The sequence below is a fragment of the Phocoena phocoena genome, chromosome 20 (assembly GCF_963924675.1).
Source record: "Phocoena phocoena chromosome 20, mPhoPho1.1, whole genome shotgun sequence".
Lineage (NCBI taxonomy): Eukaryota > Metazoa > Chordata > Mammalia > Artiodactyla > Phocoenidae > Phocoena > Phocoena phocoena.
The window spans coordinates 40,528,766-40,555,559 of record NC_089238.1 but is presented as its reverse complement, the minus strand read 5'-3'; the positions used below and the strand labels follow the sequence as shown (position 1 = coordinate 40,555,559).

Sequence of the window (26,794 nt, the reverse complement as noted above, 5' to 3'; positions counted from 1 at the left end):
TCTCCTCTCAGGCCCTCCATTCCCTGAATGAACCATGTTCCTTCCCATTTCATGGCCATTGCTTATGCTATTTCTCTCTGCAGCTCTCCCCACTGCCTCTGCCCTCAATCCTATGCTTTGCCTGGTGACCTCCTATTCAATTCTTCAGGTCTTGGTTGAAAGATCATTTCTATAGGGGACATTGTCCTGATATCACACCTCCCTCCCAGGCTAGGACAGGTCCCCCAGTTATATACTGTCATAGCACCATGGCCTACATCTTCTCTGCCCGGTGATCCCTCTGGGGGCCTGACTCTTCTACTTTGTACTCTTGGCCTTGGAGGCTCTGCACCCCCTCTACCTGGTACCATTGTACTCATTCTGCCAAGCTTCCACTCAAACAAGTCCTCACTGATGCCTTCTCCAATTCTCCAGAGTAGGAATTACCTACTCTCTGTCTGTCTTTCCAGGATCTCTCTAGGCTTTTATTTAGGCCTGTTTGGTACCAAAGGCAAGCTTTGAGCTCCATCACACAACTAAACCATTGGCTGCTCCAGGAAGACACCGGACCTTGTCACCTTTTCACTATGGTGGGAGAAAACCCAAAACACGTTTGATGAACTGATCAATAGAGGTTCTCCAAAATTTCTGCTAACACAAAACATACCTGGCCATGGATGTTCTTTTTAAACTTCCTACTACACAGTTTCAACTGACACTTGGGAGAAAGGTCTAGTGTTCTTTTCTTTTTGACGTTTTCAGCCAAACGTTTCTATGTGATATGATGCCTAGGACTAAGTGCCAACTATTTATGTGGGCAGAAGGAAAGAACGACTTGATGGGAGGAGATAAAAAGAAATAAAAAGGACCAACATAGTCTAATTAAAATAAGATTTTTTTCTTAATCTTGTGAGTGAATACCACCATACTAGTGGCAATGACACTGAGAGCCCCCTGGGGCTGAGAGGGAAGCTGCAAAAAAGGTGTGCAGTGCTAGCTCCATAGGCTAGGCTCTGGGACAGAGTCTGAAACACTCTGTATTAGATACTAACCCGTATCATGTGCCACTGGTGAGGAGGAAGACAGAGTGCTTTTCCCAAAGGGCGATGATCTCCCCAAATGATGACTCTTCTCAGGAGGCAGGAGTGCTTTCCCAGAATAACCTTTTTGCTCTTTAGTCAGCTGCTGCAGCAGATACTCATTAGTTACCACCAGGGATCTGAGGCATGGGGGAAAAAGACAGTCATGAAGTCATAAAAGCTAAGTCGTTGCCATTCTGACCTGAAATGTTTGCTAAAGATCAATGTAAAAAAATAAATAAATAAAAATTAAAAAATAAATGTAAAATGAAGTAACATCTTTAAATAGAAAGAACTGTCTGATTTATGAGTTGGTTATTTTAAAAGCAGGCAGACAGTTTATTTATTCATTGCAGTTCTGTTTACGTTCCAGACTGACTGTAGCAATAACATAGTTCACATTTTATATAGTGATTGTTCTGATCTTTCCAAAGCACTTTCATGATGAAGTAAGTAGACGCACGGGGAGACTAGCACCTGACCAGACCTCCAATTTCTATCCCCAAATCTTAATTTCTACTTCTTCTAATCTATCCTGCCTCTGCAATTAAACTCATGGTGCTAGTCATGACTGTATTCTTGGACTCTATATTACCATGTAATGTTGGAAGCTATCAGAGACTGCCCCTCCCCGCCAAAAAAGATGCATGCACAATGCTATTCACTGCAACACTATCTGCAACAGCAAGATACTGTAATGTCCATCAGTAGAGGACTAACTAAATACACACACAGTGGAGTCCTGTGCATGTATAAAAAGAGTGAGAACTAACTCTATACACCACTGTGAAATGATTTCTAGATAAAATGTTAAAGCAACATTATGCCTCTTTTTATATAATAGAGGGGGAACACAAATACACACCCACACCTGCAATGGAAGGCTAGTGGGAAGGAGGGAAAGGATAGAGGAGACAGGTAAGGAAGCTAGATTTGTCTGAATTTATCTGATTTTGTGGATCTGACTTTGGGACCATGTAAGTTTTACATTAATTATACGCAAGATTAAATCAAAATAATAAAAATATTCCCTATGAATCAAACAAAATGAAATGAATTGAACCTGTATATTGAATTGATGGTTTAACAACACACAGAAGAATTATTTCAAGTTACTCTAAAATATAGCATCACTAAAGATATATATCTTAATGTTCTCAAAGTGTGGTCCCTAGGCCAGAAGCAAGAGCATCACCTGGAAACTTACTAGAAATGCAAATTCTCAGTTCCCAACCCAGATCTGCTGAATCAGAAACTGGTGTGCTCTGGAAAGCAGTATTTTGATCCCTGAGCAAACTGGCCTGGATACAGGTGGTTTGCACACAGAATAGAGTTAATTTGAAAAGTATATAGATATTAACTTGCCAAGTAAAACAAAGGAGATAAAGGAAAGTAAATATCTGCTTCCAGAAGTCAGCTAGATGGACCCAGTCCTACCTCTGACTTTCGTGGAGAAGGGCCACTATCTCCTCCAGCTTTTTCAGCTGCGCAAGCTCCTGGTTCAGGCAAGCCACCTGCATGTTCAGCTGTTGGTTTTTGTGCAGAAGATCATCTACAAAGGTTACAGTAGCCAGGGGTGAGAGGATTCCAAGCGGCTAGTCTTGAGCAGAGCTTGAGTGATCAGGGAGACATCTTGAAGAGTTGGGGGCCCCACTGCACCCACCTCTACCCTCCATTCATTATTCCCTCCCTTGGAAACAGCAGATATAGTGGCAAGAATATAGGGTTTCGTAACAAACATATCTGAATTAAAATTCAACCACTTAATCTTGCACGTTAGTTCATTTTGGTGAGTTTCACTAGAGCTAGTAACCCTGCCGGGTAGCACTGTTATAAGGAGTCAGTGAGACATCTGTGCTCACATAGCATAGGCAGTCAACACATATTTGGTCTCCTTGTATTCTCCATTTTAGTTCATGAATGTATGTCCTTCACTCTGTACGGAATATGTGAAAACATCTAGAACTGTGTCAGGCACATGACAGTAGCTCAATGAGTGCTTTCAGAAACTGGATTTGTGGCCAAGGCATATCTAGCTTTCCAAATATGTTGCCACTGCCTGCAATAATAAGGTAGGTAAAAGCACAGGAACTCTGGTCCTAAGCAAGTCAGTCTTCTAGAACAGTACTTAAACTTTAATATGCTTACAGATCACCTGGGGATCTTTTTAGAAAACAGATTCTGATTCAATAGGTCTGAGGTGAGGCCAGATGTTCTATAGGTCTAACAAGCTCCCAGGTGATGCTAATGTTGTGATGTGTGGCTCACATTTTGAGTAGCAAGGTTCTGGAAGGTGGAAATCAGGGCTGCAACAGCTGTATTTATCAGCAGTAATCCAAAATAGAGAACTGGGTCTCATGGCTGATTGAAAATAGGTATCTAGGGCTTCCCTGGTGGCGCAATGGTTAAGAACCCGCCTGTCAATGCAGGGGACATGGGTTCGAGCCCTGGTCTGGGAAGATCCCACATGCCACAGAGCAACTAAGTCCGTGTGCCACAGCTACTGAGCCTGTGCTCTAGAGCCTGCGAGCCACAACTACTGAAGCCTGCGTGCCTAGAGCCCATGTTCCGCAACATGAGAAGCCACTGCAATGAGAAGTCCGCACGCCTCGACGAAAAGTAGCCCCCGCTCGCCGCAACTAGAGAAAAGCCCGCGCGCAGCAACGGACACCCAACGCAGCCAAAAATAAATAAAGTAAATAAATTTTTTTTTTTAATTTATTTATTATTTATTTTTAATTTTGGCTGCATTGGGTCTTTGTTGCTGTGCGCGGGCTTTCTCTAGTTGTGAGCGGGGGCTATTCTTGTTGCGGTGCGTGGGCTTCTCATTGCAGTGGTTTCTTTTGTTGCGGAGCATGGGCTCTAGGTGCACAGGCTTCAGTAGTTGTGGCTCGCGAGCTCTAGAGCGCGGGGTCAGTAGTTGTGGTTCGCGGGCTCTAGAGTGCAGGCTCAGTAGTTGTGGCACATGGGCTTACTGGCTCCATGGCATGTGGGATCTTCCCAGACCAGGGCTCGAACCTGTGTCCCCTACGTTGGCAGGCGGATTCTTAACCACTGCGCCACCAGGGAAGCCCAAAGTAAATAAATTTATTAAAAAAAAAAGAAAGTAGGTATCTAGTGAATAAACACCTATTTATTTTCAGTGCAGGTAAATGGAGAATGATGTCTTGATAATTCAGGCTTATGAATATCAGATAGTGATGAGATTCAACTCTGGAAATTCAATGCTGATTTCCAAATCAAATTCCTCATTCAAATCCAAATACCCATAATGTTTGTTTGTGGGTGCTGAGCTAGAAGCTTAAAGTCGAGGTAGACTTTATCTACCTAAACTATACTAATAATAAAGTAGTACAAATCAAGAATTCAATGGGGTATTATTTTTCACTTATCATAATGGCAAAAAAATATAATACCCAGTGTTGGCAAGGGTGAAATGAAAAGGCATTCAAATACATACTTACTGCTGATATGAGTGTAAACTGAAACCATCTTTCTTGGGAATGATGTGTGTAACCTCATGATGTGTGTAAACCTCAAAAATGTCCACATCTTTTGACCCACTAATTCTACTTCTAGGAATGTCTGCTAGGAAAATAGTCTAAAATGTACACAAAGATTTATATACACAGATATTAATAGCTGCATTATTTATCACAGCATAAATATTAGGACTCTCAGCTCCATCAGAAGAGAGGAAAGAGAATCTTAGAGAAGCATTTTCACTCTAGGGTCTTTTCTTCTATTTCAGGTCTTTCGAATGTTTGGAAATTCTTAGAATTAGAATTATTCATAATATAAAAGTGGCAGCTTTATTTATAATAGCTAACATTAAAAACAACTATATAGAGGACTGAATAGAGAAATATGGTATATTCGTGTAACATTATAGGAAATGCCTGTGCTATTAAATTAATAACATTAGGTTGTAGAAATCAATTGCCTAGGGTAGAGAGTAGCGGGAACTGAGTGCACAAGGGTCAAACTTTCTAGAGTACAGAAGTGTTCTGTATTTTGACTGGGATGGAGTTAAATGAATATAAATATATATCTGTCAAAACTCATCAAACTTAAAATGTATGTATTTTGTTGTACATAAATTAGTTTTTAAAAATCAAGACACAAATTTTAACTCTGAGTTAAATATATGTATAGGCATATGGTGAAAGAAAATATACCAAAAACACTAATTGTAGTTATTTCTGGGTAGTGAGATTATATTTTCCTTATATTTTTCAAACTTTCTGTAAAGAACACGATCTTCTGCTATAATCAGAAAAAACAAGTCTTTCTCAAAAATAATGACAATAATAACACATCTGTAAATGCTTTACACTGATAAAAGAGTATACTCTTTTACTCTGGTAACTCAAGTCACCTGCATTACAACTCTGAAGCTAGATGTTTGTTTCCATTTAGGAAGCCATGTGAGCTCTGGATGACGAAGCTTATTAAACGGGCCATCTATAAACAAACGGTTGTCTTGGGATGCACCACACATTGCTTTCCTGAACTTACCATAAGTGTGGGACTGGTGCCCACTCACAATCGAGGTGGTAGCACCTTCCTCCAATTGCTGGATTTTTTCTGACAAAATAAGGTTTTCCTCCAGCACTCTGACCAGTTTTTGCTTCAAACTTTCCTTTAGATTAGAAAACAAAATACAAACACATTAAGAATCTGAAATTCTGAGGACTGCTTTTAGAAAACTGAAAAAATCTTTCCTCTGTTTAGTGATAAACTGAATGGAGGTCAGCATCTCTCTTTCTCACTAGAATTTTAATTCATTGGTAAACATAGCTCAAGTGCAGCAAACAAATTTATCACATGCAATTGCAATCTTTCCTGTGAGTTATCCACTACTCTTGCAGAACAAGTGGTTGTTTTGACAAGTGGCCAGCATCTGAATCACCTATCTAAAGTTTCTAGAAACTAAACTGGATGCCTGAAAATCCTCTAATGTTAAGAAAAGGGGGGGAAAAAGCCTAAGAATATGAGTCCCTTCTTTCGCTCCCAGAGCCAGCAGCCTAACACTCTAGGAATGGCCCCTGGTTTAGGGCTCTCCATCAGAAGGGAGGAAAGATAATCCCAGAGACATCTAACTTCCCTCATCTGAATCAAACCATAACCTTCAAGAACATGGTCCTAAATGTTTTCATTCTAGGGCCTTTTTTTTTTTTCTTTTTCCATTTCAAGTCTTTCCTTAGAATTTTTGGATTAGGGCTAGGATTAGGGAGTCATCCCTGCAAAACCTTCAAGCTGTCCCTGCAAGTTTTGTGTTCCAGATTTGCACAGACTGACTTTTCTATATTTCAGTTCAGAAACATCTAGATGCTCATGGTGATGATGTTCTTTATGGCACAGACCTGTTCTAGTCTTGTGCCCCAGCCTTTTCTAGTAAAGGAAGAGTAGGAAAAGAAGCTGAGAGCAGCATACCATGTCATTAGGGACCAGCTGCCCCATCTTCTTCAGTTCCATCTCCCTCTTGTGGGAGGCTTTTGATGTATCTTCAGGACATGAGTGACACCACTGCTGAGAAGGAGCAGGGACTACCAAAGTCAGAAGCAGATCTCGGGCAGGACCTGCCAAAAATTCAGGTTGGGCACACGGGCCAATCTTAAAAGCTAAAGCACAGAATTCCTGGTCAATAACTACCAGCTCTGTAGGACAAACAGGGTAATCTAATATCCCCTTTTTTCAAGAATTTAGTAAGTGGCTGTAAGAGATGTTTCATGATGGAGATAAAAAATTATGGGCTTCCCTGGTGGCGCAGTGGTTAAGAATCCGCCTGCCAATGCAGGGGACAAGGGTTCAAGCCCTGGTCTGGGAAGTTCCCACATGCCACGGAGCAATGAAGCCCGTGCGCCACAACTACTGAGACTGCGCTCTAGAGCCCGCGAGCTACAACAACTGAGCCCACGTGCCACAACTACGGAAGCCCGCGTGCCTAGAGCCTGTGCTCCGCAACGAGAAGCCACCGCAGTGAGAAGCCCATGCACTGCAACGAAGAGTAGCCCCCGCTCACTGCAACTAGAGAAAGCACGCACGCAGCAAGGAAGACGCAATGCAGCCAAAAATAAATAAATAAAATTAATTTAAAAAATTATATCCCACATCTATGGAGAAACAACAGCAGACCCACGTGAGTGCATGCTCTGTGCTATTATCTAATCACTGATGAGTGGCTCCTGGGGATAATTTCCTACAAAACAAGAGCAAAGGATCAATGTGGGAAGGAAAGTAACTGGGCTAAGACTTCTTTTCCTGTATGTCCCTTTAGAAATGAAAAAAAGAGGGCTTCCCTGGTGGCGCAGTGGTTAAGAATCTGCCTGCCAATGCAGGGGGACACGGGTTTGAGACCTGGTCCCGGAAGATCCCACATGCCTCGGAGCAACTAAGTCCGTGAGCCACAGCTACTGAAGCCCACGCGCCTAGAGCCCGTGCTCCGCAACAAGAGAAGCCACCACAATGAGAAGCCCTCACACTGTAACAAAGAGTAGCCCCCACTCACCACAACTAGAGAAAGCCCGCGCACAGCAATGAAGACCCAGCGCAGCCAAAAATAAATAAATAAAAGAAATTAAAAAAAAGAAAAGTTAAGCCCAAACAACTTTAAAGTTTCTAGTTTTTTACCTAAACTTTTACCACCACCAACAGCTCCTTGAATTCTTCTTACATTAAACAACAAATAAACACATGGGGACAATATTTGCAAAACTGTTTTCTCCCAAGTTCCTAAAAAAGAAGCCCTAAAAAAGAGTCCACATCGTTTAGTCACTGGAGTTTTTTGAATCATATTTTTCGAATCGAATATTTCAACAGGCATCTCAGAACTCTAATGATCAAACCCAATTTCTGTTGTATTTATTGTTGGCACTTTCCCAAGGATCATAAAATCCTTTTGTAATCATTAACATGACCACGCTCTATTTTATATCTCATCACTCAAAGACTGTCAAGAAAAACTTACAGGAGGGACAAGACAATTGGTACATGAGGGAAGAGTGCTGATAAAAACAAACAGGGAAGGGAATTCTCTAGAGGTTCAGTGGTTAGGACTCGGTGCTTTCACTGCAGTGGGCCCGGGGTTCGATCCCTGGTCGGGGAATTAAGATCCTGCAAGCTGTTCTGTGCAGCCAAAAACAAACAGGCAAACAAACAACAGGTTAGAAGAAGATTATAAGAAAAATGCAGGTTTGTCAATCACTGTGTGGCTGAGAAATTTTGGTAAGTGATCATGAGAACAATTTTCCCTGCAAGTTAAGGGGACTGAGTGGCTTTTATCAGAACATAGAGCAGAAACACGAAGCAGAAGCAAGGTCTGAGCCCTTCTCCAGGAACTGAGAATGAACTCACTTACCCAGAAACTTCTTGTTGAGGAGGAGGGAGCCGGAACCGTTCCAGTGCTTATCCACAAGCTCCAGGAGCTGTCTGAGGACAGTGGCCACATGGGATGCTCTGGCAGAGATTGGGGGACTGTGGTTTCCTGGCAAACCATGCAAACTGCCCAGGTCACTAGAGAGAGGCTCAAGAAAAAAAACAAAAAACCCAACCATTTGTCATTCTAATGCAATAAGGTAAGTAAAAATCCAGACATTTAAAGTGTTAACATTGGGCTTCCCTGGTGGCACAGTGGTTGAGAGTCCACCTGCCGATGCAGGGGACACGGGTTCGTGCCCTGGTCCGGGAAGATCCCACATGCCGCGGAGTGGCTGGGCCCGTGAGCCATGGCCGCTGAGCCTGCGCGTCTGGAGCCTGTGCTCCGCAATGGGAGAGGCCACAACAGTGAAAGGCCCACGTACCACAAAAAAAAAAAAAAGTGTTAACATTAAAAAAAGAAAGTTGGTTTCATCTTTCAGTTTGGATTTGAATAGAATATTAATGTCTAAGGCAAATACAATAATATATACAAGGATAATTTCAAAGGTAACAGTATCTTCTATGATAATTTTCTGTAGAGATTTTTAGAAGAAAACAAAACATGTTTTAACACCTATGTCTATGGCTCAATGTATTATGTTATGTAATATGGAAAGATTAAACTGCAGAACATTTTTTAAGGTATTATATATCATAAAATAAAATGGGGAGTAATTTAATAAAAGCCATAACTCATAAGCTTACTAAAGATACTTCTTATTCAGTAAGAATCTTATGTATATAGATGTATAGGTAGAGCTCTCCAGTAAAACTCCCAATTGTTTATTCATTCAGATATGATGTATATGTCTATTTATTTAGTCATGTCTGAATGAATAAAAAACAATTGGGAATTTTACTGGACAGATCAATCTACAAATCTTTTCTGTAGGGTCTCAAGGGACTTCAAGAAAGCTGTTATATATTAAAAACAGCCAAATTATTTCTCAATCTTTGGCTCTTTTGATATTAAAACTATAGATGATTAATTAGATAATGCTGTCATATATGACAACTGTGAAGCAGAACACCAGACACTGACACCTATGACTTGAGTCACACAGGTGGTCTATAATTAATAAGGAAAAGCATTACAAATGGGATAAACATTTATTCAACAGATCTGTACTGGACACTGATCATGTGCATGGAGAGTTCTACATAAGGACTGTGAACATATGAAGAAGTAAAAGGTGAGGTCCTTAAGAAGTTAACAACCTGATTAGGAAGAAAAGTCATAGAAAAACTGGTTACACTACAAGCCCACTTGAGAGGATCTTGTCAAAAATGGATATTTACTGTCATCGGTTTTTCATGTATTGGTAATTCTGTGTACGCATGATGGAACAACTTAGAAACACATACATGCCTTTACGTATTTTCTTTCATTTATCACAATGCAGTGAGAGTGGGGGATAATTTTTTTTATGGACTTTGGCATAATTTTGTTACTTTTAATTTTCAGCAAATTAAAAGCTGAAAAGCCATGCCTCATGGCTTTTTAAAATTTTTTTTTTTTTTTTTCACGGTTACACGGGCCTCTCACTGTTGTGGCCTCTCGTGTTGCTCCGGACGCACAGGCTCAGCGGCCATGGCTCACGGGCCCAGCCGCTCCGCAGCATGTGGGATCTTCCCAGACCGGGGCACGAACCCGCGTCCCCTGCATCGGCAGGCGGACTCTCAACCACTGCGCCACCAGGGAAGCCCTAAAAATTAATTTTTATAATTTGTCTATGATTCTAAAGTCAGTTGGTCAAAAATAAATTTTCACAAATTCATGTTTGGTTTAATTTTGTGTGTTTTTTTATATGGGATTATTTTTTATAACTTTTATTTATTTTTTAAACATCTTTATTGGGGTATAATTGCTTTACAATGGTGTGTTAGTTTCTGCTTTATAACAAAGTGAATCAGTTATACATATACATATGTTCCCATATCTCTTCCCTCTTGCGTCTCCCTCCCTCCCACCCTCCCTATCCCACCCCTCCAGGTGGTCACAAAGCACCAATCTGATATTCCTGTGCTATGCGGCTGCTTCCCACTAGCTATCTACCTTACGTTCGGTAGTGTATATATGTCCATGCCTCTCTCTCGCTTTGTCACAGCTCACCCTTCCCCCTCCCCATATTCTCAAGTTATAACTTTTTAAATACTATTCTGATTTATACCTTTCTAGAAACTGAACAGTGTATTTCTTTTATATTTATATTCAAACAGCTCTTTTACAACTCTTCATATAAAGAAATATAGTATCTAACAGGAAAAAATAAATGGGAATTTTTAAGATAGTCCAGAAAAGTGCATTGAGATTTTAATTGCTATTTTAACAATCCTATCACATGAAATAGAGGTGGAAAAATCTCCTAGAACACGTCTTATTAATATGGCACCCAAATATCCTAAGTGTTTCTGTACCTTCGCCCTAAATACATTAACACCAGTGCTCTTTGTCTGGAAAAATAGGCATCAGTGGCTGAAAATGGAAAACAAAAAAGGACCAAAAAGTCAAAAAAGTATTACAAGACTGCCCCCTTTGGTGCACAAAAATTACAACCACCTCCAAAGTTTTGAAAACTGAATAGAAAGTATTTAAAGGGTAAAAAAACCAACCAACGAAACAACAAAACCCCCTTATAAACCCATGTCAATGGGCAAAAAGATTTCCATCAACTGAAAAATAAGTGACTAGAAATAGTTGTTTTTGACCAAATCCCCTGCTTTCTCACAAGGCAGTAAATGATTAAATGATTCGTATGACAAAGATTATGGGTTCAAGGGAAGAGCATGCCCCAAGAGCTATAGTTCTTTTAACTAATGAGAAGAAAGCTTCATGATGGAAGTAGGGCCTGGAGAAAAATTAATCTTCAAACAGATGAGAGGAGAGAAGAAGGCATTCTCCATGGAGGGATGTACGCAACGGCAGCAACAAAACTTAGTTACTAAGTAAGAACAACACTAACTATCACACTACAATTTTATGAAATGATTATATTGTATATGTGGGAATGGCTCTTGATTTGTTGTTCATTCTCAGCTAAAAATCCCTTGGAAAATCTAATTCATCTTCTTAATCTAATTCATCTTGGAAAAAATTGGAATAATTTAAATTCCTGGACAGGAAAGCAATGCTTTTAGAAGAAAGATCCCAAGCAAGTTAGTGATTTGTAGCCAAAGCAAATGTGTAAACATGATAGGATTATAAACATCAATGCTACAGAGATCACTCTTCAGCCAACCCTGAGGCCCTGGCAACTTCTGCATTCCTTCCTGTGGTAAACTCTGTTCACCACTTCTTATTATCAATGTACTTCTCCACCATGCTTATGCTCTGGAAGTAGATTAGGGACCCTGCTCCCTGTGACATAAATGAGGAAATGCTGCAGAAGGGGAATGACCTTCCCAAGGGCAAAAGAATCACAGGCTTTGGCCTGGCAGTGTTACCCACTGGCCTCTGAAAATCCCTTTGAATTTCTACCTCTTTTCATCTGAAGCACCACCACCAATACAGAACCCCAATCTGCTCTTGGACCTGATGTGATTTTGCACAAGCACAAACAAGCCAACACTTGCCTCGCTGCCTGTAGCATCTCTGAAACCATGTTTTGGATTCAGGGTATCAAGGATATTTTCTTTCCGTTTGAATCCTCTTCTCGATGGGCTTAATGACCCCTTGGTCAAACTCTCTCTGTTTTCTGAAGTCCCAGTAGGCAACAGCAGTGTCCGCAGAGAGTCTCCCAGGATGGTGTTGTTTGGGAAAGAACCATGTGCTGGTGTTAAATCGCCGAGGCTGGTGGATAAGTTTTGCTCTACATTCACCAGCAGAGCAGGGTCGCTGTTGAAATGGGTTGTGGCATACAGATCTGTGAAGGAAACAGGCCAGGAGATGAACTTGCTCTTCAACTCTCTCATGTCTTACTTCCATCCTTACCCTGTCTGGAGTCCAAGGGTCATAATGATCTCTCCCTAGTATATACCCTCAACTTTCTGGACCCTTTCTCTCTCCCTCCACCTGACAAAACCCCAACTCTGGTTAAATCCAACTGTGCACATACTCCAAGCCTACAGCAGAGCAGTGGGAAGTGACTGGAGAACAACATATATCTCTTTCCAACATCTTCACTTTAAATTCATAACCACTATCTTAACTGGGCCCGGCTATCCTAATACATTACTCTAATCAATTTACTCTTCTATTCTTTTTTTTAATTTTAATTTATATTGGAGTATAGTTGATTAACAATGTTATATTGGTTTCAGGTGTACAGCAAAGTGATTCAGTTTTACATATACATGTATCTACTCTTTTTCAAATTCTTTTCTCATTTTTTTAAAATGTTTATTTATTTGGCTGCGCTGGGTCTTAGTTGCAGCATGCAGGATCTTTAGTTGCGGCATGTGGGATCTAGTTCCCTGACCAGGGATCAAACCTGGGCCCCGTGCATTAGGAGCAAGGAGTCTTAGCCACTGGACCACCAGGGAAGTCCTATTCTTGTATTCTTTGAGATCACTATTTCACACCTCTCTTCTCCTCAAACTTCCAACACCTTCTCCCCCCTCCTCACTCTCAGTTGCTGATCTCTTTACTTCTCTGAGCAAAAGAGAGGCAATCAAAGAAAACATCTATGTGATCTAACCACTAAATCTACCAATTCCATCTGTATTTGTGTCTATAAATTCCCTCCCTTCCTTCTTGTAATAGATGAACTATCTGTGCTTCTATCCAAGGCCAACCTCTCCACTGGTGGACTGGATTCCATCTCCTCTTGACCACTCCCCAATTTTTTTTCTTGTAATTGTCCCTTTTCTCTCCTGCATCATCAATTTTCCCTCTACTGGATCATTTCCACCATGATCTCCTTGATTCCATCCCCCTTCCAGCTACATTTCCATGTCTTTGCTCCCCTTCACTGCAAAACTCCTTGAAGGGGTCATGTATACTCGGTAACTCTACCGCTTCTCCTTTGATTCTTTCTCGAACTCACCTCAACAAGGCTTTTATTAACAATGCATCTCCTGAAGCTGCTCACTAATGCGTTGCCAAATACCATGATCATTTCTCAGTCCCAGAAGTGTTAAAGACATCTATTAAGGACATCTGACAATGTATTTATAACTCCCTCCTTCTTGAAACATATTCTTCACTTGGCTTCCAGAATACCACTCCTTCTTGGCTTTTTTTTTTCTCCTACCTTAGTAGCTGCCTCTTTCTTGCTCTCCATGATGGTTTCTCTTTATCTACGAGATTTCTAATTGCTGGAGGACTCAGATTAGTCCTCAGATATCTTTTCTATCTATATTCACTCCTTTGGGGAGATCTCATCTAGTCTGTTTTAATGCCATCCACACACTTAATTCCCAGCCCCACCTTCTTCCCTGAATTCCAGACTAATATGTCTACTTATCAAATTGGCATCTCTGAGAAGTTTTAATAGGCACCTCAAACTTAAGCTGACAAAGACCAACTCTTGGTATCCATCCTAAAACCTGTTCCTCACACTCTTTTCCATCTGAGTAAAATGGTAACTCCATTCTTCCAGTTATTCAGACTTGAAACCTAGGAGTTATCCTTGACCTTCTTTCTCTCACACTTCATCCTCAATCCACCAACAAATCATGGAGTGTTATCTTCAGAACATATTCAGAATCTATTTCTCACCACCTACACTGCTATCTCTCTAGTTCAAGCTACCATCATCTCTTAACCAGATTCTAATCTGTTAATTTTAAAAACTTCTATCCTTGCTCTCCATTGTCTATTCTCAACTCAGCAGCCAGAGTAATTCTTAAGTTAGATCATGTCACTCCTCTGCTACAAACTCTCCAACAGCTTCTGATCTCACCCAGAATAAATGTCTGGCTATCTGACTTCATCTATACTCTTTACCTGGCTCACTCTGCAGCAGCAACCCTGGCCTCCTCATTGTTTCTTGAACGTGCCAAGCATGTTCCAGCCTCAGGAACTTTGCACTTACTATTTCCACTGTCTAAAATTCCTCCCCCCAGTTATCCACATGGCTCACACTCTCACTTCATTCAAGTCTCTACTTTTATGACATCTCACCTGAGAAGCTTACCCTGACCATTCTATCTAAAACATCACCTCCTCCATATTACTCTCTAATATCCTTATGTTACTTTCCTTCACAACACTTATCATAACCTGACACATATTTTATGTTTATTTTTGTTTGCTACTTTATCTGCAGAGATAGAATAGTATCTGGCACATAGTGGGTATTCAATACATTTTGTTGAATAAATAAATAACTAAGGAGTGGTCTCTTACCTTAAACTAGCTTTTTCTGAAAAAGTAACTCAGAATAGAAGTGCTTGTGGCCAGAGAAGACTAGATGTAACTAAAAATATGTCCCAGGATGCTATCAATATTTAACTAAAATAACATATAGTTATGAATCTGCATTTCTATAAATTGTCTATAAATTTTCTCAAATATATCTATCATGTTAAACACATACCCTGCAGATTTCTCAAGGCTCTATGGACCACTGGTGACTTTATTTATTTATTTATTTATTTATTTTCAGCTTGCAGGATCTTAGTTCCCCAACCAGGGATTGAACCCACGCCCTAGGCAGTGAAAGTACAGAGTCCTAACCACTGGACTGCCAGGGAATTCCCCAATCTAAGAAATATTAATTCCAAAATTAACAGTTATACTTCAATCTTCATGCCTATGAAAGAGGTCTATAAACTAACAGGAAGCTATTACCTGAACTAAGCTTCAAAAGCCTTCCAGTGCTGGAGTCAGGGTTTGACAGAGAAGTCAGTAAGTCTCTGCAGGAATGGGATGTGGTGGCCTTCATGTTATTTGAAGGTTTTGTGCTATATTCTCGGTAGTTCCTGCTTCTCTGAGGCCTTTTACCAAGACTTCCATGCAGGGGTGGATTTTGAGAATAATGACTATCATAATTTTCTAGACCAGCGTCTGAAGGTAACTGATAGGGATGAATCTGTCTAGAATCACCCACATCCAGGCGTTTACCCAATGAGGCGTCATGGGTAAGCTGATACGTATCAGGTTTTGGTATCAAATCCTTTTCTGGAGAAGAACCTGAAGACTTGTTGTCCAAAAACGATATTCGGTACCCTTCTCTAGCCATCTTCTCTGGGGTTCGAACTGTGGATTGATGAGGCAAGTAGCGTCTGAATTCTAACCATCACCAAGGGGGAAAAAAAAAACAAAAGACAATGAGAATTCTTCTTAGGGTATCCTTGTTCACTGGATATACCTCTGTCTACCAAAAAAAAGTTCTCAGGAAGAGATGGTTTATAATTTTTATAAATGGTAGCATAAAGTGATAAAAGGATTCCTACATGGAAAAACAAAACATGTTGGACATTGTGTAGACAGTAAAGAATCTGTAACATTCTGGAGACAAATTTCATGTCAACCTAATCCTGTAGGAATTTCCTTCTAAAACTGTAGTGTCAGAGTTTTCTATATACGATTTCTACTATTTTGGTGCACTCCCACATGACAAAAGTTGTGATCCTAGGTATTCAGACAATAGTTGGTAGGTCTATGATTTCATAGACGCCTCGCAATAAAGCTAAACTCACTCCTACCCCCAACCTCTACCCAGAGGATCTAGGTTCACACATTGGGAACCACTATCCTAAGCCAATTAAATGGCAGGAAATGCAAAACCTATGAAAATCCCTAATCCAGCTATAAAGTATTTCTCTCAGACAGGTGTACCTGTCATCTCCAAAAAGCCTCAGAGTAGGGCAAGTAGAGTATCAGACAAAAAGAGAAGTCTTTGTGCTCCTTGGGGCTTTCAGAGATTCATACGCTTGAAGGCCTTCCTGAGCTAGTCACATTAACTTTAAAAAAGTGGAACCAAGTACCTTCTATCTCTACAGAACCTTTAAGAATATCAACATTTTTACCAAGGGCCAGTCTATACCGTAGGGGAAAGGTTATAGAACAATATCTTTATGTAAGAAAGAAGAATCTAAGAACAAGTAATGAGATTAGATAATTCAGACTATCCCTCCTGTTGAAGATATTTAAAAAGTGGGATGATATACGTTCTTAAAAGCATCAAAGAGCTAATAAGCTAGTGAGGAATCTCTAGGGCAAAATCTAGAAAACAGCAAGAACTCATATAGGTGAGTCTAGCACTTAAAGTGACTTTTACCCTAAGGCACTTTAGAGTGAAAGGTACAGAAGTCCAAGTTCAGGATCCATCCAAGGTAAGGAGTAGGAGAAACCACCCCCTCACCCACTCCCCACATTAATATGGAATCCTAATCAGGATACAATCTTCAAAGTAAAGGTAAACTGGAAATAAACCAGCCTTGTACACTGGTAATCCAGGTTTGTATCATCTGGGTGGTCCAGGGAACCTCAAGCCTTAAGCTTGGATTAAGGTGATTCCAGGCTGATAGTCCCCCAGGCAACTGGTAGAAGCAAATGAAAATCTGATCTGGAAAAGATATCTTCATGTAAGGCTTTAAATCATTCCTACAAATAGTTTTTAAAATACAATAGCCAGCAAGTAGCCAAAACAAAAAAGGAAATAAGACAACACAAGTGAGAATGAGTAGAAAAACCAGACAACATGCACCAAAATTGGAATTAACAGATGCAGCCTATAAGATGGCTATTTTTACTATGTTTAAAGATATATAAAACAGCTGGGTGGGCTTCCCTGCTAGCGCAGTGGTTGGGGGTCTGCCTGCCAATGCAGGGGATGCGGGTTCGTGCCCCAGTCCAGGAGGATCCCACATGCCGCGGAGCGGCTGGGCCCGTGGGCCGTGGCCGCTGGGCCTGTGCGTCTGAAGCCTGTGCCGCCAAAAAAATGACCCAGCAGATTTGAAAAAGAACCAAATCGAATTTATAAAACTTAAAATAAACTACTGAGATTAAGAATTCAGAAGACAAGCTTAACAACAGATTAGACACAGCTGAAAAGAATGTTAGTGAATTTAAATATGGGTCAGAAGGAGTTATCCAGAATGCAGATCAAACCAAAGAAAGATAAAAAATATAAAAGAATAAGAGACAAAGAGGACAAAGTGAAAGAGGACATACATTTACTTAATCAAGAGTCCCAGAAGGACAAGATAGAAAAAATGGGACATAAATAATTTTTGAAGCACTTTACAGAAATAATGAGACAGAATTCACAAATTCAAGTGTAATAAATACCAAACAGGATAAACAAAAAGAAGTCCACAGACCATAGTGAAATGCAGAAAATCAAAGACAATTGGAAAATCTTAAAAGCAGCCAGAGGAAAAATAAGACAGATTATCCTTGCAGGAGTGACAAATTTCTGGCTCAGTGGTCCCCAACCTTTTTGGCACCAGGGACCGGTTTTCGTGGGAGACAATTTTTCCACGGACCTGGTCGGGGGCGTGGGGGTGTTTCAGGTGGTGATGCAAGTGATGGTTCAGCCAGTGATGCGAGCGATGGTTCAGCTGGTAATGCAAGCAATGGGGAGCGATGGGGAGCGGTAGATGAAGCTTCGCTCGCTCGCCCGTTGCTCACCTCCTGCTGTGCAGGCCCAGGGATGGGGGTGGGGGGGACCCCTGTTCTAGCTGACTTCTCAAAAGCAACTACAAAAGATAGAATACAGTGGAATACCTTCAATATTTTGAAAGAAATAACTGCCAACATAGAAACTTATACCCAGGGCTTCCCTGGTGGCACAGTGGTTGAGAATCTGCCTGCCAATGCAGGGGACACAGGTTCGAGCCCTGGTCTGGGAAGATCCTACATGCCACGGAGCAACTAGGCCCATGAGCCACAACTACTGGGCCTGCGCGTCTGGAGCCTGTGCTCCGCAACAAGAGAGGCCGCAATAGTGAGAGGCCCCCGCTCGCCGCAACTAGAGAAAGCCCTCGCACAGAAACAAAGACCCAACACAGTCAAAAGTAATTAAAAAAAAAAAAAAAAGAAAGAAAGAAACTTATACCCAGCCAAAATACCCTTTAAGAATGATAGTGAAATTGGGGCATTTTCAGACAAAAACTGAAAGAATTCATCACGAATAGATCCACACTAAAGAAAATTCTAAAAGATGTACTATAAGCTAGAGGAAAACTATCTCAGAAGTGAAGTCTGGGATTAAAAAAAAAGAGACGTAAAGGGACTGCCCTGGCAGTCCAGTGGTTTAGAATCCATGCTTCCAATACAGGGGGTGTGGGTTTGATCCTTGGTCAGGGAACTAAGATCCCACATGCCGCGTGGTGCGGCCAAAAAATTAAAATAAAAAAAAAGAGCAAAGTGGTAAATACATGGATAAATTTAAATGAACAATGACTTTATAAAAATAGTATCTTGTGAATTTTAAAAATATAGAGAATTAAAATCTATAATAATAATACATAAATCAGGAGGGATTAAAAGGAGTAAATTACTTTAAGGTCTTTGAATTATACAAGAGAAGAGTTAAGGTATTGATTAATTTTAAAGTTGAATAAGTTAAGGACACATATTATAGTTTTGGGAATAATACCAAAAGCATAGAAACAGTGTGTAACTTGTAAACTAGCAGAAAGAAAAAAATGGATGAATAAAAACATAATAGGGCTTCCCTGGTGGCGCAGTGGTTGAGAGTCTGCCTGCCGATGCAGGGGACGCGGGTTCGTGACCCGGTCCGGGAAGATCCCACATGCCGCGGAGCGGCTGGGCCCGTGAGCCATGGCCGCTGATCCTGCGCGTCCGGAGCCTGTGCTCCGCAACGGGAGAGGCCACAACAGTGAGAGGCCCGCTTACCGCAAAAAAAAGAAAAACAAGAACAAAAAACATAATAAATCCAAAAGAAGGCAAGAAAGGTAAAAGAAACAAGGAATAATCAGCCAATACAAAAAGTCAAGAACAAAGGAAGTCAGAATATCTACTCTTCAACCTGAAAGACCTCACAGGTCACTAAGCATCCAGGGCAGCCCCTTATGAAAGCAGAAAAGAATTCATCACGTAGTCTCCCAGGACTGAGACATCTCCATCTTCTCCCAAATCCCATCACACCTAGATTTCTCTGACTAGTGTGGAGAAAAATACTGTAAGCAAAATATTTACCATCTTCCTTGTGATTCTCATTTGGTATCTCCTTTCTTGCCACTTCCTGCATCTAAAAAAAAGTTTGAAAGTTTAGGAGAAGGGAGTCAATGGGCATTCAGACATGAGTTTAACTAGAACAGGGAGGTTCAGAATACTTTCCTATTAGTAAGCAAGTCCATCCTTGCAAACTAGGGGAAAAGATCTTCAAGCAAAGGTCCAGATTTAAGCTTATTTTAAAACAGTCACAATACAAAGAGATTCTAGAGTTGCTCTGGAGCAGATAAGGAGATACCTTGAAAAGACAAAATATCCTTAGATGGTAAAGGACATACCAAACAGTGAAATATTGTATTTTCTCTGCTTTAGATAACTCAGCATAGAAGTTAGATGGTACCACCTTTTCCAACTTATTTCTGCTTGAAGAACTCCCATACTTATTTTACCTCTAGTAAAGCTGAGTATCAACCATAGGAGCTACTGAGACTTTTTAATAGGCTGAAAATTAATCTAAGGCATAATTAAGCAAGGATTGATACAAAGTAGAAAGCTTTCTAGAGTTTGCTTTTTACAAAATCATCTTCAAGTATTCAGCATCTTTTTGGTAGTTATGCAGAGAAAGAAATCTTACTTCCTATTTCTTAAACTAAGAGGACATATAGTAGGCTATTCAATTTCTTCTTCTCTCGCACTTCAAGAAGTAATTTCAAAGTTTTTAATCTAAAAAGTGCTATTTAATGTTAACTGTAGATTATAGTATATTTTGTCTCCATTTCCTTTAAAAGAATACCAAATTTTTAAAAAAATGGTAATTGAAATAGTTTCTAAATTACCCAAGTAGAATCTCCAAAAACAAAGAAACCAACTAAATGTTAATCTGTCTTTTTATAAAATGAAGGTATTATAAATTCAACCTGAAATCTTACTATCTTTTTCTTTGTACAGTGTTGATTATCCAAACTGTGGATTAATCAGAGTCTTTCCTTCTCTTCTTTCTCCTTCTGGCTATTTTCAGCAAACGTATTGCTCATAATTTATCAATAAAAATGCAGACAAAAGGAGAAGTTGAAGTAGTCAATTCTGCTTCCTGCATCATATTCATTCATATAAATAAGTAATGGACTCCCACTAATTTTTTTCTCTAAAAACTTATTTTTAATTCTTCCCTCATCTTGCATGATCTCTATCTCTTCATTGCCCACAACTTCTATGCCATCTTTACCGCTTAACTTTTCTTTTTTTGTGTTTCAATGAAGAGGCAGTGTTGGGAGAGCCACCCCTGAGATGTTAAGATCCAGTAATTAAAAGGCAGAGGTAGAAAATGTAAAGAAGCCAGGTAACAGGAAATGGAGACATTGGTTAGAGAGGAGAAAACTGAAAACCAGACAAAACCTGTAACAGTTGTATCCCTGTTTGAGTGCCAAAATGCCTGGCATAAAATGTGCTAAAGTTATATGTATAAATATACTACATCTGATCAGGTACTGGGGGAGAGGGAAATTTCAAGAGAAATTAAGAAGAAGGCAAATATTTTGCATACTTCTGAAGTGAATATATAATAAACTTTGACACCAATTCAATTGGTGCCAATTAATAGAGAAGGCCCTTTGCATCCTGTCTTGTGCTTTCCTTTTAAAGTGTCTAACATGCCTTCATCAAAAAAGTCCTCTTAAGTCAGACAGAGAAAGACAATATCATATATAGCTTATATGTGGAGTCTTAAAAAATGATACAAATGAACTTATTTACAAAACAGAACTAGAGTCACAGATGTAGAAAACAAACTTAATGGTTACCAAGGGGGAAGGGGAGAGGGATAAATTGGGAGATTGGGATTGACATATACACACTACTATACACAAAACAGATAACTAATAAGAACCTGCTGTATAGCACAGGGAACTCTACTCAATACTCTGTAATGACCTATCAGGAAAAGAATCTAAAAAAGAGTGGATATATGTATATGTATAACTGATTCACTTTGCTGTACAGCAGAAACTAACACAATATTGTAAATCAACTACACACCAATAAAAATTAATTTAAAAAAGTCCTCTTAGACCTTCACAATAATTGAGAGTCCACTGGATTATTAGCATTAATCATTGATTAGTCAACAGATCAGCAGGAAAGTGAGTACATTACCTGTGTCCCCAGTGGCAAAGTGTCTAATTTCTGATCTGGTATACCATTGCCCTGGGTTACAGAAGTACTTGTTGGGGAATCCTTTATTTCCCAGTTAGGGAAGGGAATAAAAAGTCCTTTGTTTGAGCCTGTGTCAAAAGAAAAGGCATACAATGAAGCACTGACCAGACTTTAAAGGCAACATGTCATATGGAAAGATACTAGAAGAGAAGTCACAAGATTGAGAGTTAGTCCTGGTGCCGCTACTTGGAGACCATGTGAACTTGGACAAACTGCTTAACCTCTCTCAATCTCTCCACTTGTAAAACAGTGATGATAAAATCTAAATTTCCTATCTCTTAGAGTTGAGGTGAGGTTAAAACAAGACAATGGATATGAAATGGCTTCATAAATTATGAAATGCTCAAGAGAAATTAAGAAGGCAAATATTTTGCATACTTCTGAAGTGAATATATAATAAACTTTGACACCAATTCAACAATCTCCAGCTACAGGGGGAGATGGCTGGAAATAGACTCCTGACATCAGGCATCTCCAGGGCTTTAATCAACAGTCTGCAATGATTTGTCATTTTAAATCAGCTTCATCATTTCAAACCAGCTTCTTTCTGCCTTGATTTCCTTATTTGTTCAAAGAAAAAGACTAATCAGGACCTATTTCATAGAAACCAATGCCAAATCCTTAGGTTTCCCAGTATTTTTGCCTACCATTAGAGAAACAACTTTAAAAATAGAAAGGAAAAACAAACAAAAACTGTATCCTATCCTGGCCACCTCAAAAAGAGTTTGTTAGGATTTCTATTAGATTGTAACACTTGTACAAAAGTTTTTGCATATCCTTGATCAATACTTATTAATTGCAGAATTCTGGGATTTGGGGTCTTCTGGGAGACCCATGGATGAAAATAAGAGGTTTTTGTTTAGGGAGGTTTTTTTCTCTAGTAGGATTGGATAAGAATTAAGATAGTTTCCAAAGTTTGGGCCTTAGTCAAACAGTGTGCTCTTCTGCTAGTTCCCATGTTCAGGCTCTGGCAACAGAAAGCTACTATAAGGCAGGGCAACTGAGAATACAGAGTGAGAATAAAGCCAGCCTTTTGAAAATCCAGCCCTTTAGTCCATTTGGAGCTCTAAAATGCTTCTTATTTCTGAGTTGCCTTTTGGGAATGAAATGTCCTACTACTTCAATACAAGATGTTCTTCCACCCTTGTACTTGACAGAACTATATTTCTCAAAGTGACATAAGCTGTCAAAGTTTATGTTCTGTGGTTCCTTTGCAGTAGCAACACAGGAAAAAAAAAAAAACAAAGGTGAAGCAGAAATTGCTGATTTTAACCTGATTCTTAGTAGAAAATTAGAATGGTTAGTAAGCTGTGACTTTGGGTTCAAGGCTCCTCTTAACCCTTTCCTACAGAACAATACAAACTTCCCAGGTGTCCAAGACCCAGCTCCATCCTGGTTTTTGTTCTACCCTGCTAATGCTCTTTTTTAGATTCACAGGTTCTTTTTCTTTCAACCTACCTCTTGGTTCAAACAAATCCCCCAAGGTCCAAACTCTTTGCTGGATGCTATCATACCTTCTCTTTGGTGTCAGCTGTCTCCCAAATCTGGCTGACTTTAAATCTAAATATCTTAACTCTGATCTGTCGTTTCATGTCCAGACTTAAGTTTTTTGAACTGCCCCCCAAAGTGTGCCCTATAGACAACTAAAAAGTCAGTATTTTCTTTTTTTGTGTGTGTGGGATTTTAATTCCCCAACCAGGGACTGAATCTGGGCCCAGCAGTGAAAGTGCTGAGTCCTAACCACTGGACCACCAGAGAATTCCCAATTATTTTCTAAATCGAACTCATAATCTTCACTTCCAGGTCTACTTCTGCTGATGGTCCTCACCTCCATCCCTAACCCTCGTCTTAATACTGGCATTCCTATTCACCCGATCCCTCAAGATAGAAACTTGTTCTTTGATGTTCTCTCTCTCATCTCAAATGTCAATCAATTATCAAATTCTATAGAATCACTTTTTTTGGTGGGGGGAATCTTTATTTTAATTGAGGTATAATGTACATGCCATGTAAGTCACCCTTTTACAGAATACAATTCAGTGATTTTTACTGTATTCACAAAGTTGTACAACCATCACCACCTTCACTTTCATCACCCCAAAACAAACCAAATTAACTGTCACTCTCAATTCTCTCCTCCCCACCAGCCCCTAGCAAACATCAAATAGGATTTGCTTATTCTGGACATTTCATGTAGATGGAATAATATGTTTGACCTTTTGTATCTGGTTTCTGTTAAGTAGCATGATGCTTTCAAGATAAATATTGTAGCATGTATCAGTACTTCAATCATTTTTAGGCTGAAAAATATGCCTTATATAGATATGCCATTATTTTGTTTCTCAATTCATCAGTTGATAGACTTTTCAGCTATTATGGATAATGCTGATTTCATTCCTGTACAAGTCTTTGTGTGACATATGTTTTCATTTATCTTGGGTATATATCTAGGAGTGGAATTGCTGGATCAAATGGTAACTCTAACTTTTTGAGGAACTTCTAAATTGTTTTCCAAGAAGCTATACCATTTTCCTTTCCCACCAGAAATGTATGAGGGTTCCAATTTTTCCACATCTTTGCTGTCACTTGTTATCTGTTCTTTTGATTCTAGCCATCCTAGTGGGTGTGAAATGGTATCTTCCTTGTGGTTTTGATTTGCATTTCCCTGATGGCTAGTGATGTTGAATATCTTTCATGTGCTTGTTGGCTAGTTGCATAACTTCTTTAGAGAAATGTCTATTCAATCTTTTGCCCATTTTCTAATTGGGTTGTTTGTCTTTTTGTTATTGATTTGTAAGAGTTTTTTGTATAGAATGGATACTAGACCCTTGTCAGATATATGATTTGCAAATATTGTCTCCCATTCTGTGGGTTGCTTTTTTACTTTCTTTGTTTTTTTAATTAATTTATTATTATTATTATTATTTTGGCCACACCTCGCGGCATGAGGGATCTTGTAAGTTCCCCAACCAGGGATGGAACCCATGCTCCCTCCAGTGGAAGCATGAAGTCCTAACCACTGGACTGCCAGGGAATTCCCCAGCTTTTTTAACTTTCTTGATAGTGTCCTTTGAAACACAAAAGTTTTAAATTTTTATAAAGTGTGACTCATCTATTTTTTCTTTGGTTGTTACACTTTTGGTGTCATATTCAAGATATAGGCTCACTCCTGAAAAAGATAAACTGACACCTTGCTCTGCTACATTATGACTATGCATGTCATGTACCACAGTCAGGAAAAATCAGGAAAAAGAAACAATTTGCATTCTGAGATAATTTTTTTCTTATCTTATACTTCAATTTATTTTCTTCTTTTTCTTCAGATGTAAAATATATCCAACACTTAATTCCAAAAGCAAATATATTTATGACATTGTTGTCCAGCCCAGGTTTTTATACCCATATAACCAATGTGATAGGACCATAATTCATTATCTTTTTACCACTGAAAATTGTTTTATATTTTTAATGACAGAGAAATGGCTTTATAATGCTGATGCTGGTGGCAAAGAACTAATAGTTGGCTACTTCAATTACCAGTAATCTTATATGGATGAGGCCCTGCTTCACACATTTGGCCAAAAACCTTGCAACCCATCTGAGGTAGAAACAGAGATGCACTACCCAGATCCCTTTCAAGGAGGACTTGATTTACTCTTCAGAGTGTGTCTCAGCTACAGAGAACTACCTCCTGAAGTCATGCCCTTCCAGAGGCAGTCCATATGCAGTGACCAAATGGGGCCCAGGGGCAGTCCTTGCTCTAGAGCTGTCCCTCTGCTCAACTCTCCTTCCTCCCCTTCCTTTCGATATTGATCTCTAATAAACATCTTGTACCCTAGATTCCACTGAGATAAAATTTTGAGAGCAGAAATAATGGGTCTAACACTAGCCTCCAAAATAAATGAAGGGGACTTCCCTGGTGGTCCAATGGTTAAGACTCCGCGCTCCCAATGCAGGGGGCCCAGGTTCGATCCCTGGTCACGGAACTAGATTCCCATGCTGCAACTAAGAGTCCGCCACAGCTAAAGATCCCGCACGTGGCAATGAAGATCCTGCGTGCTGCAACTAAGACCCAGTCCAGCCAAATAAATAAAGAAATATTTAAAACAAAACAAAAAACCCCAAAATAAATGAAGATTTGCTATTTCCTTTAAATTGCTTATCCCCAATGAGGACAACTTAATCCCCGACTTTTGAAATAATATATATGATATATATTATCATATATTATTAGTATATATAAATTATAATAAATATTATAGTGTATATAATATATATTAATATATGATAGCCATTGTAGATATGATAATAATGAAAGGAAATTATAGTTTTTCCCATCATGAACAGACTGCCTAAGTAACCTTGTGTTTTTCCGCCTTAAATACCTGATATGTATTTCATTCAAAATTCAACTCTTTGAAGTTTGTACTCCCTAGCAAAACATTGCAGGTAAAAACACTTAATGTTTTATCTCCAAGTTTTCTTTTCATATCCTCAAGGATTTAATCAATCTGTACCTCCTAATTTGCATTCACACTGCTATTATTGCCCTATGTCAGGACATGTCCTTATTATCTCCCATTGGGACTACTGTTCCAATTTAGAGTTATCTCTCTGTCACACATTTAATCATGCTTACCACCTAAAACACATTTGCTACCCATTTTCAAGAGAATAAAATGAAAATGTTTAGTAAAGAGGCCCTTTGCAACTTGGCTTTAGTCAAGCACCTTAGCTCCAGTCACAAGCTGAGTCAATTTCCTAATCTGTCACACCTGTTTTTTCTACTTCTCTATGCACTTAACACCCAACTATGCCCAATGAATTCTATTTGAATGCCCAACCTAAATGTCTCCTTTTTGTGAAGTCTTTTCCCAGGTCCCCAGTCAGTACTAACTGCTAGTGCCTCTCCCCCATAGTTCTTTATCTCTATCACAGTCGAACTCATGTCTCAGCCTGACTTGTAACCTAATAGCTATGATAAATCTCTGGTGTGGGAGTATCTGAAGATCTGACACTGTTGTGTCATTTCCTAATGTGCCTAGCCTCTAACACAAGATTTTCCAGTAGATATACA

At 39.6% G+C, this 26,794-nt stretch overlaps 1 protein-coding gene across 1 annotated transcript in view; it reads right to left on the bottom strand.

The window, feature by feature from the left end:
* Positions 1–1,026: 1,026 nt before the first annotated feature.
* The window catches only part of LRRC36 (leucine rich repeat containing 36), a 46,360-nt gene continuing 20,592 nt past the window's right edge, over positions 1,027–26,794 (bottom strand). The window contains exons 6-14 of the mRNA XM_065899226.1: positions 21,658–21,785; positions 19,531–19,582; positions 15,211–15,651; positions 12,051–12,340; positions 8,419–8,584; positions 6,495–6,640; positions 5,577–5,700; positions 2,496–2,610; positions 1,027–1,198 (exon numbers count right to left, since the gene is read on the bottom strand). Coding sequence (XP_065755298.1) covers positions 1,027–1,198; positions 2,496–2,610; positions 5,577–5,700; positions 6,495–6,640; positions 8,419–8,584; positions 12,051–12,340; positions 15,211–15,651; positions 19,531–19,582; positions 21,658–21,785 — 1,634 coding nt within the window. The remainder of the gene's footprint in view (positions 1,199–2,495; positions 2,611–5,576; positions 5,701–6,494; positions 6,641–8,418; positions 8,585–12,050; positions 12,341–15,210; positions 15,652–19,530; positions 19,583–21,657; positions 21,786–26,794) is intronic.